The 19,722-nt window shown below is 41.6% G+C and overlaps 1 protein-coding gene across 1 annotated transcript; it reads right to left on the minus strand.

The window, feature by feature from the left end:
• Positions 1-17,697: 17,697 nt before the first annotated feature.
• Positions 17,698-18,658, minus strand: LOC108602557 (major allergen Ani s 1). The gene is made up of 2 exons (XM_017990692.1): positions 18,371-18,658; positions 17,698-17,998 (listed from the first exon to the last, which is right to left on the minus strand). Exons 1-2 carry the CDS (start codon positions 18,486-18,488, stop codon positions 17,811-17,813), a joined length of 306 nt encoding a protein of 101 aa, XP_017846181.1. The 5' UTR covers positions 18,489-18,658; the 3' UTR covers positions 17,698-17,810.
• Between the last annotated feature and the right edge of the window lie 1,064 nt (positions 18,659-19,722).

The raw sequence follows: 19,722 nt of genomic DNA on the forward strand, positions 1-19,722 counted from the left end.
AATATCAAAATAAAAGAGTGTCAAGTGGGTGGGTGTTGAGGTTGAGCTACTTTTACTATGCGCGTCGCGACATGTGGCGCATTCTAAATTGGCTCCCAGGGGTTGGAGGCGAGCTGTAAGTTCAGCGAACTGCAGTTGCACACCCCAAGCCACCAGCAGACGTTTTTTGTCTATTTCAATTTACGTATGTATGTGTGTGTGAGTACATGTAGATAGATTGTGCTAACATGGAATTTGGAGCATGTTGCATGACTTTTTATGCATACAAATTGTACAATGCAGCGCTGATTTCTATTTCAAACCATAATGGGCATTATGTTGAGGTTTTTGCTACAGTTGTAGCACATTTCAATGTGGCCAGCAGAGTGGGTGAGAAAGAGAGAGCGAGAGAGCGGGCGGGGGCATGCCACTAGTTGGCTGGCTATAGCCAATATCCAATTGGAATTGCATTGAGCGGCTAAATTGAAAACTGAAAAGCATATTTCACTTATCACTTTTCACACAAAACGAACAGCAGCAGCAGCAGCAGCGGTAACGGGCAACAGGACATGCAGGACAGGAACTCGGCATTGGTTTAAGTGAAAGAGCACAAAACAAAACTGAATGAAAATGAAATTGTAAGCGCTTAAACTACAGCAGCGCACAAAACGAAAAGAAAAACAAAAATACAGCAACCTGGCAGACTATACAATAATAGCATGTGTGTGTGTGTGTGTGTGTGTGCGTCAGTGCGATTTAAGGTGTTCAATGTGTGGGAGCGGCAATCACATTGTTGTTTTAATTAAAAACAAACCAGCTGCAAGTGAGCAACTCGAGCCAGCAGCAAAAGCAAAAGCAAAAGTGTTGAAGTAAATTCAGTGCATGCTCAAAAAGAAAATTTAAAAAAAGGCGAGTGAAAATTATTGAGCACAGCAATGTCTAAATAAAGAGCACAGACAGTCGGAAATGGGTTGCAGCCATGTGTGTGGGCTTTAATGCTGTGGTTGCTGTTATGCTCACACATACACACACACACATATGCGTATGTATATTGGCAACAAAATGGGCACAGCAACTAGCACAAAGCCACATCTAATGGCAACTTAAATGAAACAAATAGCAAAAAAAGAGAAAATAGCAACAAAAACCAAAATAAAATGAAGGCTAACAATGCTTTAGCTGTTGCTGTTGTTATTATTATTGTTGCAGGCAAAATGCACTTTGTTTGACCGCAAATGCAATTTACAGCGCAACAATCAGCGGCAAACGCAAAAAGCAACTAATAAAAATAACTACGTTCTCTTGTTTTTTTCCCCCAACTTTGTTGTTTGGTAAACAACGGCAGCAGCAGCAACTACATTGCCCACAGCAACAGCTACAACTACAACAGAGTCAACAACTATATTAGCCGAGCAAAAAGGCGTAAAGAGAGCAAACCGCGGACTTGCTGCTGATTTTATGTATTTTTCGGAGTTTGCATTATAAATTAAATTGGCCGTAAGCGTTGCTCTCAACTTCAAAAACACATGTAGAGCGACTGAACGACTGTGAATGAGGCAGGCACCTTTAGCCACGGATTTCATTTGTGCTCGCTGAGGTGTCATAAATGAATTCAAATGCATATGCTTTTTGCAATGGGCGTTGGCCCCTTTGAGTTTTGTGCATAAATATTTATGAATTGCGCTGCGGCTGGGGTCAATTGGGTCAACTGGGGCTGTCGTTGTGCGGTCAACGGCGACAAAGCAAAATGCACTGAGCACACAGAACTGAACTTTTTTGGCGTCAATAAATTTAAATAATATTTATGAGCTTTAAATAAAATATTGCTACAGCATCAAAATTATATTTTCATTTCGCATAATTTATGCTCAGTTGAAGTTTATTAAAATCAAAGCAGACAACGAGTTTGCCTTGCGCCCATTTAATGTTGCACGTAATGGCAATTCGGCAAATGATGGCTGCAATCTCTGCAGCAGCAATAAGTAGTGAGAGTGCTGTGGGGCACGTTTCAGTCAATCGCTTGACTCTGGCTCGTAAGTCATTTAACATTTTGAGGTATTTAATGAGCCAACAAGTTTTTTATTTGCGCGCACATAAATTAAAAGTTTTTGGCAAGTGGCAGGGTCCAGTGGCAGGTTGGCAGACCAAGCTCGGACATGCCAATGGCTCTATTAGCATGCCCATTAAAATTAGACAAATGGTTGCAGCTACGGCTACAGCGTCGGCTTCAGCCTGGACTTGCAGATTTATGGCTAACTGAGCTGGCCTTGATTTTCAGCTGCTGGCCCTGCTGTTGAGTGTGGGGGCCACAATCATACATATGCCACTTGAGCGCTGCCATTTGTTATGATAAATGATTATGTTGCGGCCATTTGCCAATTGGTATATTTGCAACGTTGCCACTTTATGGCGGTCAAATTGGCCTGGCCTCGCGACCTAACGTATGTGAAGGTCAAACAGCAAACACCAACAACTGCTTTAAACTATAATTTTGCTAGCACTTCAACTTTAACTTCAACTTCAGCTACAGCCTCAGCTACGGCTTCAGTTCAGCAATTGAGCTGTTCGAGTGTTAGCTAGGGTCTTATCTATTTGGGCTTTTGTGCTAGTGTGTGTGTGTGTGTCAGAATCCTTTGGCAAATTGAACCCTTCACTTCATTAAACGTAATTTCTCGAATCCCTTTGTGGGAGTATTGCACAAATCACTTTGCCGCTGATATCTAACAAAAAGCCAGTGGTGCGTGTGTTGGGGGTGTGGTCCAAAGAAATTTTGACAAGCAGCCAAACAAAAGCCTAATCGTGCTGCCAACCCAAGCTCACAAGTCTCAGCTCTCAGTCTCAGTCTCAGCTTTGGCTCTAGCAATTGCTGAAAAGCTGCCGCCTTTTAGCTGTAATCCATCAAGCAGCTACGGCAGCAATACATAGCACTGTCACTACAAATACAAATACAAATACACAAAACAGCAACCGGAAGCTGGCACAAGGTGTAAGTCTCTCTCTATGTGTGTGTGTGTGCGTGAGCTTGTGGTTGTTTTTAGGCCTCCCGAAAATGGCGCAAGCAGCAAATTGCTTTCCACTCTTTTGCCAGCCGACAGACATGCCTTTGTCTGTTATTATTTCTATGGGGTTTTGTTTGCTGCTGTTGTTGTTGTTGCTGCTGTTTATATATTAAGTATTTAAGCAGTTAGCTGCTTGCTGGCTTGATGGATGGCACGTTTTGTGCAGTCTATAAGTCATTCCCGTTGACATTTCATATTTTTTTGTGCCGCCTGCCAAACACTTTTGGGGTTTGCATGTTTAGAAACTGTGACAAATTAGTGCAGCCACAGCAAAAGGCGATTGCGGCTGCTGTTCTTGGCCTTTAAGTTGTTCTTTAATTGGTTGCTGCTGTTGACGACAGCTTGTGGTTGCTTGTGCTGCTCAAAGTGCAGCCCGCTCGGTTACAGGCCAACGGATGTCGTTGACATGCCGACAACAACACAAGCATAAATAACAAAAAAAGATGGCCTAATTGATATACATTTCCTGCAAAACTGACCACACGATTTTCATGTCAAGTGAAAAGGCGCAGAGAGCTGCAAGCTGTTGACGGAAATAAAACAGACCAAAATTATACAGATAGTAGTAGTAGTAGTAGTGTATAAAAAATGCTAAGAGCAGTAGAAGCAGCAGCAGCAGCAGCAAATGCTTCAAATGCTTCAACAAATTCAGGCAATTTGTCAAAATTTGGTTTTAAAGCTGAGGCTTGAAGACAAATGGCTTGAGCATAAATATGATAAAAATTAAATATGACAGATTTTATTGCAAAATAATTTAAATTAAATGCATGCAGCAATTGCAATTACTTAAAATGTCATAAGTACAAGAAATACAAATGAAACAAATGATTATAAATGTTTAGATGTGTGTAGAAATATTAAGTGGGAATTATTTAAAATGTTAGCTACACTAGTAAAATAAATTTATTAATAATTAATTACAAAATGCTTAAAATGTCAGTTCAAAAATACGCACATTTATCTATGTTTTTTGTTTTATATTTATACATTTTCTTGCTGTCAAGTTGAAATTTTATTTATTTCCACCTTAGTCGCTTACAGATCTTGGCGTTTTACTTAAAACTTATGTCGACTGTTGCTGTTTTTGAGACTTTTTGCTGCTGCTGCTGTTGCTCATGTTTGTTATCCATGCATGTTAAGCTGCTAGTTGTGGTGGCTGCCACTCGTGCGTCAATTTCAATGCCACACGCACATGACCCCGGCCACACAAAAGTTTCGTTATTTGTCCACGACTGACAGCACACACCACAGCCACATTGAAAATTCTGTCTCCGGCAAACGCCAGGCTACCAAATGCTTCTGCTGCTGCTGCTGCAACTTCTGCTCATCGTGGCAGCAGCAGCAGCAGCTTGGCAAACTTTGTTTTTTTTTGTGTTTCCTTCATTTTAGTTTTGCTTTTTTGTGTGTAAAACTTGCAACTTTTCTCATTTGTGCGTGTGCATTGGTAAGTTGCTGTCCGTTGTCTGCTGCAGTTGCACTCTTGCAAATGATGTCCAACTGTGGATGCCCCCTGCCCACTGTCGCTCTTTGACTACTAGAAAAAGCACGAAACTAATCCACAACATGATGACAAGAAAATTGAATTCTTGCGACTGTCAAATTGAATCCGCCCTGCTGTTGCCCGCTTCCGTGCCAGCATCAAATCAGAGTTTCAAGTTTTTTGGGTTAATCCAGCCCCACTTTCGCCCCTCTGAGCAATAGCTATTTGTTTCAGCGGCGTCCAAGACAACGTGACAGCGCTCAGTGTCAGACACACACACACACAGAAAAAAATACTAAACGAGCTGCCCGTCAGCATTCTGAGCCGCGTCACTGCCAACTTGCAACACAATGCAGAGTTGCCGATACCCTGGAAAGAAATGTGAGGCCGCCTGCAATGCAAACGCTGCTACAAACTTTTGTTGCAGCACATGATGCCACAAACATTTTCGTCTGTTCGCGTAGCCCGCTTAAGTGTTTTTTGTCGCTCAGAATTTTTACTTATTGACTCACACAGTGGCGAATGCCAGCGGCGTCATGATAATGACAGACTTCATCGATTACGCGATTATCGCAATGTCACTTTAGAATTTTGTTTTCTTTTTTTTTTCAAAAATATTTCATCATTTTCAGCTGCGCGTGAGGCCGAGGGGCTGGGTGCTGCTTGGGGAGTAGCGAAAAGCTTTTAGTGAGCATTTTAACAGCGGCACGCCCCCAATTGAGCATTTTATGTTTGAAATTGCTGTGCTGTTCAGCTTCAAGTGTAATTTCACTTAAGCTCTTAAGCAGTCAACGGTTTGCGCGCTTGCTTGCTCGCACATGAGTTTCTTTTTCTTTTTTTTTTTGGCATTTGTATCGAAATAAACATTTGGCATCCCGCCGCGTTGAGCTGCTGCCCCTGCAGTCAAACGTAATGTGTATTGAACTTGATTAGCGCTAAAAGGATTTTGCAGCCATCGTCAAGCGCTCAGCGCTCAGCGCTCAGCCAAGTGTAGTACAAATAAATGTATGGCCTTAATTGTAAATGCAATTCAATTGTCATATGCAGGTGAAATTTAATGTTGCTTGCCAAAATGCAATGCAATAAAAACAAGCAACAAGAAAAATTAGTCAAGAGCACTTAAGCTGTTAGGGCTTCCGATCAGTTGATGGGCGAGCTGTGGGCGGGTGTTACAAACTGGCAAATTGTCAGCAAAAGCAATTGCAGCTGCCAAGTGTCGCTCACTCCCACACACTCCACTCCACACATAGCTGGCAATTTATGTTGCTTGCATATGTATTTGTTTGTGTGTGTGTGTGTGAGGTAAACAATAAAATAACAACTTGTCTGCAAGCAAATTGCATAAAAGGCACAAATGGCAAATGCGCTGAAAGGGCTAAGGAACACACACACATACAAACATGCATTGCTAGCTTCAACATACGTAGCTGCCATAGCAATTTGCCACCACCCACTCAACCCTACTGCTGACTGCCCAAAGACATGCACGTGCCAAAGGCGAAGCAGGCAAAATGTCTTACGCTTGCCTGGGCTGCCTAACAAACATGCCACACGCCACACACACACACACACACACACTGAAGCAACTAACAAGCGACAGTTCAGTCTGCATACCCCTTGCCCCCTTTTCGCACCTGCTTTGGCTTTTGTGCAGCCGCTGGCAAAAATGTTGGCTTCTGTTTTGCATATTTGTTCTAGTCAGCCAAGCAGCTATTGATAATGCAAATGTTGGCCGTGCTTAACATGCGAGCTTGTCTAACTGCTTCGCTAAGGGCTTAAACGTTAGGCGTGACGCACTTTAATGCGTATACGCACTGTGTGCGCTTGGCATTTAAAACATGCATACAGCTGACTACTAACGTTGTGTATTATTTGATTTGATTTGGGTCAATAATGCCAACAGCCAACAGTGTAACAAAAGGCACATGCAAGAAATAACAATTGCTACAGATTTGAACAAAATACAAAGCAAGGAGTTGCAGCAGTTAATGCTGTAGTTGGCAGCTTAAGATTTATTAAATGCTGCGAGCAGCTTTTAGCTTAAAGCAGACAAAGTGAAATGGTGCAGATATTTTAAAGTATTTTAAATTGAAGCAACTGCTGCATTGGCTTCAATTTGGCTGCAGCTGTGTACAACACTTTTCTAAATTGGCTTCCAGGCAGGCAAGTTATGACTATGCCAAAGTGGCTGCAAATGGAAAAAATAAACAATAGAATAGACAGCAGCTCAAAATGGTTGCTCACAAAAGTTATGGCCAAAAGTAAGGTAAAAATATTGTAGCATGAGGATCATACACTGATTGGCGTCTATTAACATGAGTGAGCAAGTTAAAAAAAAAATTATTTGACATAGGAAAAGCTTAACAGAGTTGAGAGTGAAGCTGAGTAGCTCTTTGACTAAAGTTTAAGCCAGTTAAGTTTAAACTCTTAAGCCGAACTCTACAATTTAGTTTAGCTAAACGCTTTTGTAATTAAAATTAATCAAAAAGTTAAAATCTATTCACATTGTCTGCCTGCAATTTATTGGAAAACAAACTCATTATCAAAAGACATTGCCCACTTGATCACACTCAAGGGAGTCTGCAACTGATTAGTTTGCAACTCAGTCCCATTGGCCACGTGCGTGTGTCTTTTTACTCTAATTGTTAAATAAAATTTAATTGCAATATTTAGTGCAGATTTTGTTAATTAAATTTTCCACATCGCTGCCAATGTTGCAACTCTAATGCAATTAGTTTGTTTGACCAAAATCTACGCTGCCAATTGTGCAGTGCAGTCCAACTAAATGTTTTATGCTGTTTATATTTGCGTGTCGCTTTGTTTGTTTTGCCTTGCGGACTATATACATGCCCGACTTCATTAGCCGAATTTCGATTAAATTTAAAGCTATGCTACACACAATTGGAAATTTGCTGCGTGACTTAATTAAATTGCAGTGTCATTGAACAGTAAACTGCGCTGAAATGCGGCGACTCTTGACGCTTGTGCAAATTGTTGCGGCCTCAACTACGCATTATAGCCAGTTAGATAAACAATAGCAGCGTTCACATGGCACGTGATATACAAACGTGTGCAATTAGCTTTTTGAAATAGATACAAACACACAGAGAGAGCGAGAGAGAGAGGCAAATATAAATAAGCACTCTGACCGCTGCTGCGCTTAATGCTGATGAGTTGAGCCTTTAATGTTGCACGTTTGCATATCCAATTTGAATGTCCAGCCCAGCGCAACTAGCATAGGGCATAATTATCGTATTGACTGGCATCGATGACAACTAACTCGCTGGCATAGTTTAGTCAAAGGCAAAGGCCAAAAGCTCTTGGGCGCATGTCTTCATTGTCGTGGCTATCAAAGCGATTTGCAAATGGCTTTCAAAATGATATGTGAGCTACACCCACGCAGGCAACGCTATTTGAGTGTGACTAATGCTTGGCTTGATGATGATTAAGTTGTTGTTGCCAATGTCGCCACGCCCACGCACACGCGCGTTTGCAGCAGCAGCAGCTAATGAAAACTTGGCTTGGCTGCTCCCCAAAGCGCAGTGGCAACATTATTGCCACAGCTCCATGACCCAACACGCACGTGATTCAATTAGAGTGCAAAAAGGGCTCAAAAGGCAGCCACAAAATGATTGCTGCCTATTTGATATTATTATTATTATTATTATTATTTTGTCTTGGTGTTGACTTTTGCCAACTTCAATCAGTTGTGGGATTTGTCGCGTCAGCTGCTAATTAGACAGTTAATTAATTGACTTTGAACTTTGCCTTTGCGCCAGACAGACTCTCAAACTTTAAAGAATTCAAGTGCAAACTGCTGTACAGCTGACAGTTTGGCAATTGCTTAGAAAATCCGAGCAAACGAAACATTGCTGCAAGGCGTTGTGTTGCTGCTGCTGCTGTAGCTGGGATAACTGTAACCTGAACTGCCAATCAAGCTGCTTTCGGTGCAGACAGGCACGATAACAAGTTGTCCTTGTCCATTGCCTCACTCACACATACACACACAGAGACACAAAAATAGAGTGACAAACACAAACTGTCGGATAAATCTTTTGCTGGCTGCAGACAACGACAGCTGCAATTTGAGCATTGGGAACTTTTATTTGAACAACTGCGGTGCGGTATTGGCCTCGGCAATAACCTGCGCTAACCCAACGTGTCAATGCGCCATTTGAATGCTCAATTAAATAGTTTTTTTCAATCGTTCAATCGAAATTTATTTGCTGGCGCCAGCATTTTATATTTTTTTTGAGTTCACTCTCATGAATAATGCAAAGCTGAGCTGCAGTTGTTGGGCCAAAGGCGCGAGTTGGCGAGTTGGCCAATTGGCTTTATTGATATGTTGACGCGACTGCTGCGTTAAATCTTTGCCAGCCATTGCTGCTGCTATTGCTTGAAGCCATGTTTACAAAACACTTGCGTAAGCCAGCCAGCCAAGTTAATGAAAGTTTATGGAGCACACAGCGCTGTCGATTGAATGACACTTGCTATTCGGTTAGCAGCTTAAGTCTTGGGCGCCACTTTGTCGTGGCTTAATGAATTTTACCAGCAGAGCGGAAACGTTAATACAAGTGCAAGTGCGTATGTGTGCGTGTATGCGTGTATGTGAAAGGATACGTAACAATTGCAAAGTTTTCAATTGTATACACTCTTTGCTGGCTTTGTTTCAGTCATTAGGCAACGTCACTTAGCCACGCCCTTTTTCACCCACTTGTCAGTTTTTTTGCTGTTGGTCTTATCATTGCTGTTGGGCGTTGTGTGTTTGGCTTTATCTAAACGCCTTTCCCCATTTGACTTTTGTGCAAAAGTTTTGCTTTCTTTCATTTTCATTTTCGCTGTCTCTGTCTCAGTCTCAGTCTGTGTTTCGTTTTGGGGCTTGTGTTACATTTGCGTTTCTTGCAACAAATTTACATGCAAATAACTTTTTCAACTTTGGCACTTTACATGCCACAGCACACACACACACGCGCACACACGCACACACACGTACATACGTGTGTCGCCTCAATTGCCACTTATCAGCTCATCGATGAGCTTTGCCAAAAACTTGATATGCTCGCTTCAAAAACTTTTGCTCATATTTGTTTTTACGCTCTCCGCAACTCAAGAGTTGAGCTATGTTATTGCCAATCGGCATTAATATCTGATTTTAATGCGCACATTAGTTGCTGCTGGCACAAAGCCCAGGTCCTTTAATGACCCTAAAGAGTTGACAGCCCAAGCTCCCACACACGCAGCTTTTTGAGCTATGTGCGCCCCTTAAGGCTTGACCAGCAGCAATAAACATAAATTACTTGCAACAAATACCGCAAGAGCAGTCCAAGCGTAGCTTACGCTGTACGCTTGGCTTGCTACTTTGGCTGAGGCTGATGCAGTGCACCACTGTGGCCAGGTGCGCATTTAACAGAATTTATTTGCATTGCGGCATTGAGTTGCAGGCCTCGTGCTCGGACTCTTGTCAACAACAGTTGATGCGGTTGCGGCCCAGGCTTGTAATTGATTTGCTGCTGAGCCGCAAGCATACTTACTGCCAAATGTGGCAAGCTGTCAACAGTGAGGCATGAGGCATGCGCTATATAGTTGAGTGCTAAGCATTTTTTTCACAACTTGATTTTGATTTTTAGCCGCGCTGCAAATTGATTTTAAGTCTGCTGCTTGTTTTGTTTACCAATCAATTTTTTTTAGCTTTTTAGTTTGCGTTTTTTGTGTGGCAAATATTGCTGCGTGTTGCGTGTGTGTGTGTGTGCGCTGAAGTGTTTGTTGTTTTTAATTTTGTTTGCTTTTAATTTTGGTTACAACATGTAAATTGCAATAACAAAAGCAGCAGCCAACGGCAGCCAAATGCAAAGAACACATAAAATAAATATTTAACATGAACACAATTTTAATTGATATTTTTGTCAACTTTTTTAAGTGCTGAATCCGTTTGGCAAAATTCGTTTCGTTTGCTGAGCATTTTTGCTCAATGGAATGCTAAAAATATATTTTTGGCTTTGCCGCCGTTATAAAATCAACAGAATATGTTTGTCAATTGGCCGCAAGCTAAAAGCTTTTAATGCATATGCAAAGCAATTAAATTAGCATTGAAATTCTCGTTTAGCAGTAGTTTAATATGCATTAAAAATGCATAAAATACACAAGAGATACGATATGTGTGTGCCTGCATAATTAAATAGTTCTTAATACAAATGCAAACGCCATGGATGTGGCTACATGTGTGTGTGTGTGTGTGTGGCTCTTGACATGGATTTATGTGTTGCTGGCGTGTGTGGTGCGTGAAAAGCGGATGTTGTTAACCGGATACATGGGCCATAATAAACAGTACGCATGCATTAATGAAAACTACAGAGTCAGTGTATTGAATTATTATTGAGATACAGCTCAACTTCCGACACACACTAAACAAAACATTGGAAGCTCGTTTATGTTGCTGTTACTTCTGCTAAAAGCTAAACTGATTTTGTTTCGATTTTTTTTAGAGAGCGCATGTGGCACATGCTGCTCGTTTGGCTGTCAGTGAGTTTTTAATATTTGTCTGCTGACATCTTGCCTCGTATGTGTGTCTGCGAGTTTTTGCATTCTTTATGCGACATTTTGTTGCTGTTGTTGTTGAATTTCATTAAAATTTGCACCCATTTGCCATAATTTGTATTTCACTGCCAGCTCTGTGTTGTTGTTGTTGTTGTCAGTCGAATGACAGGCTGAGTCCGTGCCACAGATGAGCTTGACAAGCAAATGAATGAAAAAAAAAAAGGAAATTTATACACAGTAGCCTCAGCTCTGCTGCTGCTGCTGCTTGTGGCATCATTTGTTTGCCTTTACAATAAAATGTGAGGCAGTGTGTCGAGGCATTCACAGCTCATGTTGTATTTATGAGTATTTCAGTGGGCTATTAAGCAAGTAATCAACTTAAAGTTTATTGCACACACAGCTGATATTTGCTTTTGCAGCATTGCGCATACGCAGCGTGCGCATTTATTAGCACTAATGCTAATGCATTTCGCATTAATTTCTACACAACACACAACACAACACTTGACGTAGCTTGAAATGCATTTGCGCGAATGAAAATGAATCACTTGAAATTAGTTAAAACGCAATTTGACGTTCGTCAAGTTCGGGGCTTGGCTTGGCGCTCAGTTACCAATTTCTTATGCGGGGCTAGCAGCACGTGCGTGGCTCGCAGGCAGCATTAATAGTTATACAACAACTGACGTATTGATAAATGAGCGCAGTTTCAGCAGCGAACACAAGCTAGAACACTTTCAACTATTTCAATGGCTTGGAGCAAGGCGTCGCTGGCGAAAAATGACTTTAGTGCCAAGCGTGAGAAATTCCAGCATCAGGCACAACACCCGCACACACACACACACACACACATATACACATGCATGTGTGTAGAGGAAAACAAATGTCTGTAAATATTTTTGCAGCTGTGATTCCAGCGCGTACGCCGCCTCGCCTTGTGTTGTGTGTTGCTGTTGCTTTTGGCATTTTCGTTTTCATTTTCATTTTCATTTCCATTCAATGCGCCACAATGAGTCAATTTTTTAACATTTATTTGACAGAAATTTTCATTTATTTTGCTTAGCTCTTAGCGCAGAAAAAATTTAATTAAATTGAAATTAATTTGACAGCATATTGCAGGCACAAACGCAACTATTAATAACGCCCGCATGTGCTGCCTTCTGCTGCTGCTGTGTTAAGTGCATGTGTGTGAGCCATGGCAAGACAAATGTGCGCCAAATAAATTCTCATGTTGCGCTTTTGAGGTTGCCCGTCAAAATTGCAGAGCGCGAAGTAAGCCAGCCAAGCCGAAAGGCAAACAGACAAAACATAGTAACAAACAGAGCTACGAACATTCGCTTCGCAGCCTCTGTAGCGATCACTAGGCATGCCCGGCCATAAATCATTGCACACAGCACAACAGTTTGAGCAGCCAGCACATAATTAATTAAATTTTCGTATTTAAGCGCGCGCAAGTGAGCCACGAAAATATTTTGTTAAGTCTTTTGACAGACGCACACAAATAAATACAGCTCAATAAATTTAATCAACAATAAATTCTTAACTCAAAGCGAATTCTGTGTGCGGTTGCCAATAAGAATTTGTTTTTAAATTCCAAACAATTTAAATTTATATAAAGGCAAAAAGTTCTTTCAACTTCAAATGTAATTGGCTTTAATTTATTTAATTTCTGCTGTGTAACACTTGTCGTATGCGCAATAAGCGCTTATGCGTTGGATAGCATTTATTTCTAAGAAATATAATTATAAAATTGTTAGCTTTGTATTTTCAAATGCACACGTGTCAACGCTTCGTATGCGTAATTAAAGGTTAAACTTACATTTACCGACGCTTTTAAGTTAAATACGAAAAATATTGTAAGAAACATAATTATAAAATCTAACGCTTTAATTTACAAATGCCTGCTGCTTGCTTCACTGCATACGCATTTGTACGCCCCGTCGTATGCGTAATAAACTGTTAATCTTACATTTAGGTGCGCTATAAATTGTGTGTTCGCAACGCTTGAATGCTGACAGCTGTATACCGTGTGCTTGCTTCTTCTGGAAATGTGGGCGTGGCATGTCTTTTTCCAAAGGTTGGTGTCGCTGCCCATGCGACGCAATGTGCTTAAGTCAAATAAATAACACAACAGTGGACGACAGCTGTTGAATTTATGGCAAAGCAGCGAACATTTTTTAAAGCCGGCAAGAGTGTAAAGTGTAAAGTATAAAGCGTAGGTAAGTAAGTAAGTATCTTCCATATGAGTTAAGCGTCTTAAGCGCTCAGCTGAATTAAGTAAAGTAAAACAATTTTGAAGCCAGCTTAATGAGCTCAAGTTGCACTCACTGACAGCGGGAAAATGAAGCCGCTGTCTCAAGTGGGCAGTGGGAGGCTGCGTTGGGGCTGCCTGGCTGGCTGGCAATACACATCATTGGGCATTTGGTATGCATGCCGAAGCGCTTTCGTTGGCCCGCTTGTCGCACTGCCAAAGATGTTGAGCAATGCGCTCGGGAGAGACAATGATGACAAGGACGTTGGTAGTAGTAGTCGCAGTACTGCGAGTAGGACAAAGTTGAGGCAGCGATGCGTGCTGGCAAATGGCTAGGCGAGCCTCGATAATGAAGTTAAAAATTCCATACATACAAACACACAAACTGGCAAACAGGCAGGCAGACAGACGAACAGACAGACAGACGGACAGACAGTCAGTTGGATAGACAAGCAGCTCAGGCAGCCAAGCAGCGAGTGAAAGAATTGTGTGTGCGGCATTTGCCTTTGGTATTTATGAGTACGTTGTCCTTGATATGCCTGCTGAATTACTAAATGTCCCTGACTTGACACTAGCTAACGCATACATAGACAGCGTCACACACACATGCATACGCATCATCAGGCTTTCATTCATTTTCCTCAGTCATCCAGTCAGTCATACAAAACACAGTCGCTGCAATATGTTTGCTTGGCCACGCCCACACACGTACATACAGCTATTTGATATGCCATACATACATATGTATGTGTGTGTTTGTGTATTTGCAGTTCTTTTTTTTAGCTTTATCTTGTACGTGCAGCTATGCAACAGCATTCGGATTCGAAATTTAAATAGACAGAGCATGTTGATGTTATCCGAAGTGGGTTTATATTTAATTTAATACCCCCACAGTGGCATAACTCTCTGCCATAAATAGTATGTATTTTAATCGAAGTGTGTGTGCAGCAGCAAATCCACTTGACACACTCGATAGAGAAATAGAGAGCGAGACTGCGAGCGAGAGTAAGCAAGAGGCACTGGCATTTCCATTACCATTGCAAGCAGCAAGTGACTCTTGACGTAAGCTCTGCAGCAATGCGTGTAAGTTCGTTCTGACATGCGACAATGTCGTTTGGCAACATTCTGTTGGTTGCTTTCGCCCAAAAGTATGCTGCAGTTTTAAGTTTCTGTTTAGCACAATGCACGCCACACACACAGATTGCGTATACGCAACTTTAAACGGCTTGTGGCTTGTTGTGTCTGTGTGGAAAATCACAATTTTTGCTAGATAAATAAAGTGTGCTTGTGGGTGTGCCCACACCCTTTGCTGCATTGGAAGTGCCAACAAGTGTAAGTTGACTGCTCGGCTGATCAGCTAAGTGCAGATAACAAGTGAAGTGGCCCAAGCAGCGTCTGAGGCGTTTGATATGCTGTGGTGGCTGCCTGCGCGTGGGTAACACCTGAAAGTGCTGCACTCGAGCAGCTTGTGCATGAAATCAAGCAGAATGAGAAACCAATTTGTGTGGAAAATACAACAGGCAACAGCAACGGCAACCGGCAACAGGCAACAACACGCAGCAAAGCAAAGAAATGAAATTGGCTCCAGCCAAAAGGGGGTTTCGGGTTACCATTTGATTGCTGTTTGGTTTGCCTCGCTATTGTGTGTGGCTGCTTAAAACTAACGCTGCAATGTGAAAAGCCGCATACGCTTGCGTGAATTTTCGCCTTTACAAGATATTATCAATAACAAGTTTGTGAAGTCACGAAATGAAAAATAAAGTTTGCTTTGTTAGCTGTCTAACTTCAACTTACTGCCGAGGTGAGAGTATACAACAAATAAACTCGGGCTGGCAATAAATTGCGCGACAAGCTTTGCTGCCAAAGGAATTTTGTAATTCAATTTTATTTGTTTGTTGTTGCTGCTTGGAGAGAGACCCAAACTTAAATTCAATCACAATTTGGCGTTTAAGAATTATTTAAACGGAAAAATGGCTGCCATGTGTGTGTATGTGTATTTGCGGCTCCTTCTCATATGTAACAAGGGTTAGCCGATTGGGGCAACTAACATTGTTTGATTCACATAAATGAAAACCAAACTGCTGGGCAAGGGGCAAACCAACAGCAAGTTAAGCTCGCTCTACGTGGCTTTAAATGCATATTTGTAGCTATGTGTTTATTTACTTGCTTGTGTGTGTGTGTGTGTAATGGGTATGGCTGCTGCAAGGTCGCATGGCCACTCGACAACGACGACGACGACTGCGGCTGAATGTGCGCCGCAGTGGAAATGCACCCGAATAAACACAAAATTTATATGCAAGTTGGGCAATGGATACGACGCTGCTACCTAACACCAACACACACACACACATGCATAGACGCTATTTCACTCGCTGCTGCGTCTCTGTTTTGTTCTCAGATTCAGTGGCTGTGTGTATGTGTGTGTGTGTGGCAACAAAAGCGATTTTGTCGTTTTATGAATTCCTTTGGAGTAAACTGGGGCAGCCTTTCAACCCGGCCCTGTGGCATATTTCCGTCTTGTGTGCAATGGCAACAAATGTAGCAAATTAATAAATTATGCGACTAGCGCATAGCCAAGCTGAAATGCAGCTAAATATAAATATAAGTTAAGCTTGAATTGCAGCTGCTTAGCAGCCAGAAATTAATGTTGAAGTATTTATTGTCAAGTGTGCTGGGCATACCCCTTTATAAATCTTTATAGGATACTACTAAGCTATGTTTTTATATTTCGTGCGAGCAAAGCGTTTTGCATAGCATATTTTACTGCGCTTTGTCAAAAGGTCCGCGCCCAGACAGAGAGGGAACGAGCATGAGAGAATGAGAGAGAAACCACATAAAAAATTAAATTATTTTTTTTTTTTTTTTGGGTTGTATGTTTTGCTGTTGTTATTTCAGAGTTGAATGCTGGCACATTTGTTGGATTTTGTGCGGCTCATCAACGTTATGAAAAGTTCTTTTTTGATTGAGTAAATGTACGGCGTCATTTTTATGAAGTGCAGCTTGGCATGAGTTCAACAGCAACAACAACCAGAGTAAGAGCAGCAGGCACAGTTGAGAGCGCTTTATGACAAAGCCTGACCTTTGGCATAATGTTGCTAAACACGCGCAAATCAGCCAAGTCTGCTTGCGCAGACTGTTATTGTGTTTAGCGCAATGGGCGCATAAAACTCAATTGAGTCGTTAAATATAAAAATTGTGATAAATAATCAAATTACACGCGAAAGATTTTTGTACATTTTCTTTAAGCTTTTATGGAGCATAATTTTGTGCATATTATTATTATTTATATTTTTTTATGGGCCAACTTCGATTTTTGTCAAGGCATTCAGCTGTTAAGCCATAATGAGCAACAATTTTGTGCGTTTTCAATTATATTGCGCATACGACGCGTGTGTGACAAGTGGCCTTTTGCAAACGTTTCAAATATCCAATTATAAGAAACTAATTTTATGCAAATTGCCTATGGCTTGCGAAAATAACGAACAGTGCCAATCAATTGAACGTTTGGCGAATCTCTCACTCTTAGCAGAGTTTTTTTTTTGTGCGTAGCTAGTGAAATTAAAATGGCAGCCATTACGTATACGCCGCATGAGTCAGCGCGTGCATGCGCTGTGTTGTTGTTGCTGCTGCTGCTGCTGCTGCTGTCATTTAAACAGATTAATGCGCTGCCATCAACGCTGTGTCATGTTGCCTAGACCCTTGTCGCTGCCCGTTATGCATTTGATTGGCAGTTGTTTGTGCGCAGCAATCAAGCAATCAGCCGCTACGCTCTGTCCGCTTGTCGCTGTCCTCGGTCTACGCTTTTAAAAGTGTGTACGGACAGCTCTAAAACAAACGCCTGTCAAAGGCGCAAAGTGTAAGTAAGTGGGCTGGGCACTGGGCTCTGGCACATTAATGGGCCTGCTTTTTGCCTTAGACTTCACACAAGGCAACTATTTTAATTAGCCGTGAGGCTTTGATAGCCACAAGCAGCAACACGCCTTTGATGTGGCATTGACATTTGCCTCACTGAGCCACACCGGCTGGACAGTGCGTCAGCACTAAAAGCTCTCGCCACATATGCGCTAAGAGCAGCAGCAGCAGCGGCATCAAAATCAAAGTCAGCATCAGCATCAGCATTGGCGACACTGTCACTGAGGCCATGTCGTGGCGATATTTGATACACGAGGCGTCAACTCAACTGACAGCTTGCACATTTTTTCATACTCGTGCGATTTTTATAGATTTCTTGCTAGTTGTATTTGTCAGTTGTGTTGTTGCTGTTGTTGTTGCGCTTTTTGCTGCTAAACTGACAGCTTACAGCACTTGACTGGCTGTCCGTCCGTCTGCCTGTCTGTCTGTCTATTACGAGTGCCAAACATTTAAGCTTCCAAGTCTGAACACTGAACACTGAACACTTTGTACTCTTGTTTTTTATTGCTTTGCTACTATTTGCGCTTGATTGCTTAGCCTATGCATACAAACTTAACAACTAAGTGGATGTGCGTAATTGAATGTGCAACTGTTGAGCTCAGCGCTTGCCACAGCGTGCCTCGCAGCTCTCCTGCGTGCAGAAGCGATTGCGATTGCCATTGCAGCCACGATAGCCAAAGGGACGGCAGACGCCTTTGTCATAATACCAGCGTGTCAATGCCTTCGTTTGATCCTTGCTATTGCAGTAGTTGCCCTCATTGCGTCCCACATAGCAATTGAAATTGTCTGTAAAATACAAAGAGTTTATAGCCAGCCGGCAATTAATGGTTTAATCGAGCATATAAATAATGAATTCCCTGCTGGCCTCATCACAAATTTCGGACTTTTCTACTACAAGCGAAACGAGCGCATTACTCATGCAAATTTTGATGAACACATTTCACTGTCACTACTTAAAATAACATATGGCTATATATTTAAAGACAAAAATTGCGCGCAATTTTGGCTAAAAGTGCAAACGTATACTATAAATCAAAGTTAACAACAATTAAAGCCTTTAAATATGCGTAAATTATACGAGCTTTATTTTGTTCTGGCTCAGCAAGCAAATGAATTTGGTATTTACTTTTGTGTTTGCTGCATATGGTAAACACTTACTTAGATCTTTGCACACCGAATCTCCAGATGCGCCGGCCACAGTCTGTGTGAACAGTATGACACTTAGCAAACACACAAATAATGCACATAGGCAGCTTAAATTGAGTTTCGGCCACATTGTGCCTTCGTACGCAGCACACAACAAACTAAAAACCGAAATTGTTACAGCAATGAGTTGAGTTGAGCAGCAGCAGCAACGTCTGGCGTTCCAATATTTTTGTCGTTTATTTATTTTAAGTAAATTTTTGTGCTACTTTTACGCAAACGTGGGCCAACGAACCGAACAAACTGAACGCCAGCCGGGCCGCAAATTCACCTTATATACCAAATGCCGGAAATTGTGGCGAAGCTATTTTTTTTTTTTTTTGCTCTCGAGACGAGCAACTGCAAATGAATTGTTCCCATTCTCGTGCGAGCAACCTATACACGTAGTTCGAAATATTTTCGAACAACTTACGTATTGTCCATGTATCCAATTGTCCAACTAGCCTACGCTTTGTTCTATTTCGGTTTACGGAAAATATTTGAGTGCACTTGGCTTTATCGCAAGTCGTTTACTTTGTGCGCTCGTTTGCATAATTTTCCAACTTATTGAATATATTCCACATAATTAATTTTAATTATTTGTGTTCCACTCTCACTCAGTCGCTCTCTCTCGCTGTCTCTCATTTTGAAGCATTTGAATTTGAATTAATTTTGATAAGAAAAAAGGCAAAAAGGGTCTAAAGACCAAAGGGATTCATTGCCTTTGTCTCTAATTACAATAGAGCGGAATTTCTTTTGTTGTTGTTGTTGTTGCTGCTGTTGCTTTGCAAAGCGTGAAGAAAAAAATCAATCTTCATTTAAAACTCAATTTGACGCGCATATTTTATTTTTTCATTTAACAAACTTATTGAATTTCACCTTGAGCTGCCGCTGTAACGACAATGGCCACATGGCAACATGGCAAACATATTTTATAGTCAACGCGGAGGTTAATAAAAATACTTAATGCGTTGCATAAATATTTGTGCAGCGGCTAAAGAGACTTGAGTCTGCTGTTGGTTGTCAACATGTTGCATGATTAATTGGCAAGTAATGCAAACGGTAAATGAAAGGCTTGCCACACGCACAAGTGCAAGCACTAATGATGCTGCTGCTGCTGCTGTTGATGTTGCCGGGGCTCACACGTCGTATGCTTTACTTTATGTTTAATGTGCGCAAGGGGCGTGTGTTGCTTTTTAATTGGACGCAGCACATGGCAGCACATTCATTCAGTTGACGAGTATCCTGTTCGGGCGCGCGCTCGCTTAAGTCAGCAAAGAATTTACGACCAGCGGAAATATGAAATTGTAAGAGGATGCAATGACCTC

Source organism: Drosophila busckii, chromosome 3R (genome assembly GCF_011750605.1).
Source record: "Drosophila busckii strain San Diego stock center, stock number 13000-0081.31 chromosome 3R, ASM1175060v1, whole genome shotgun sequence".
NCBI lineage: Eukaryota > Metazoa > Arthropoda > Insecta > Diptera > Drosophilidae > Drosophila > Drosophila busckii.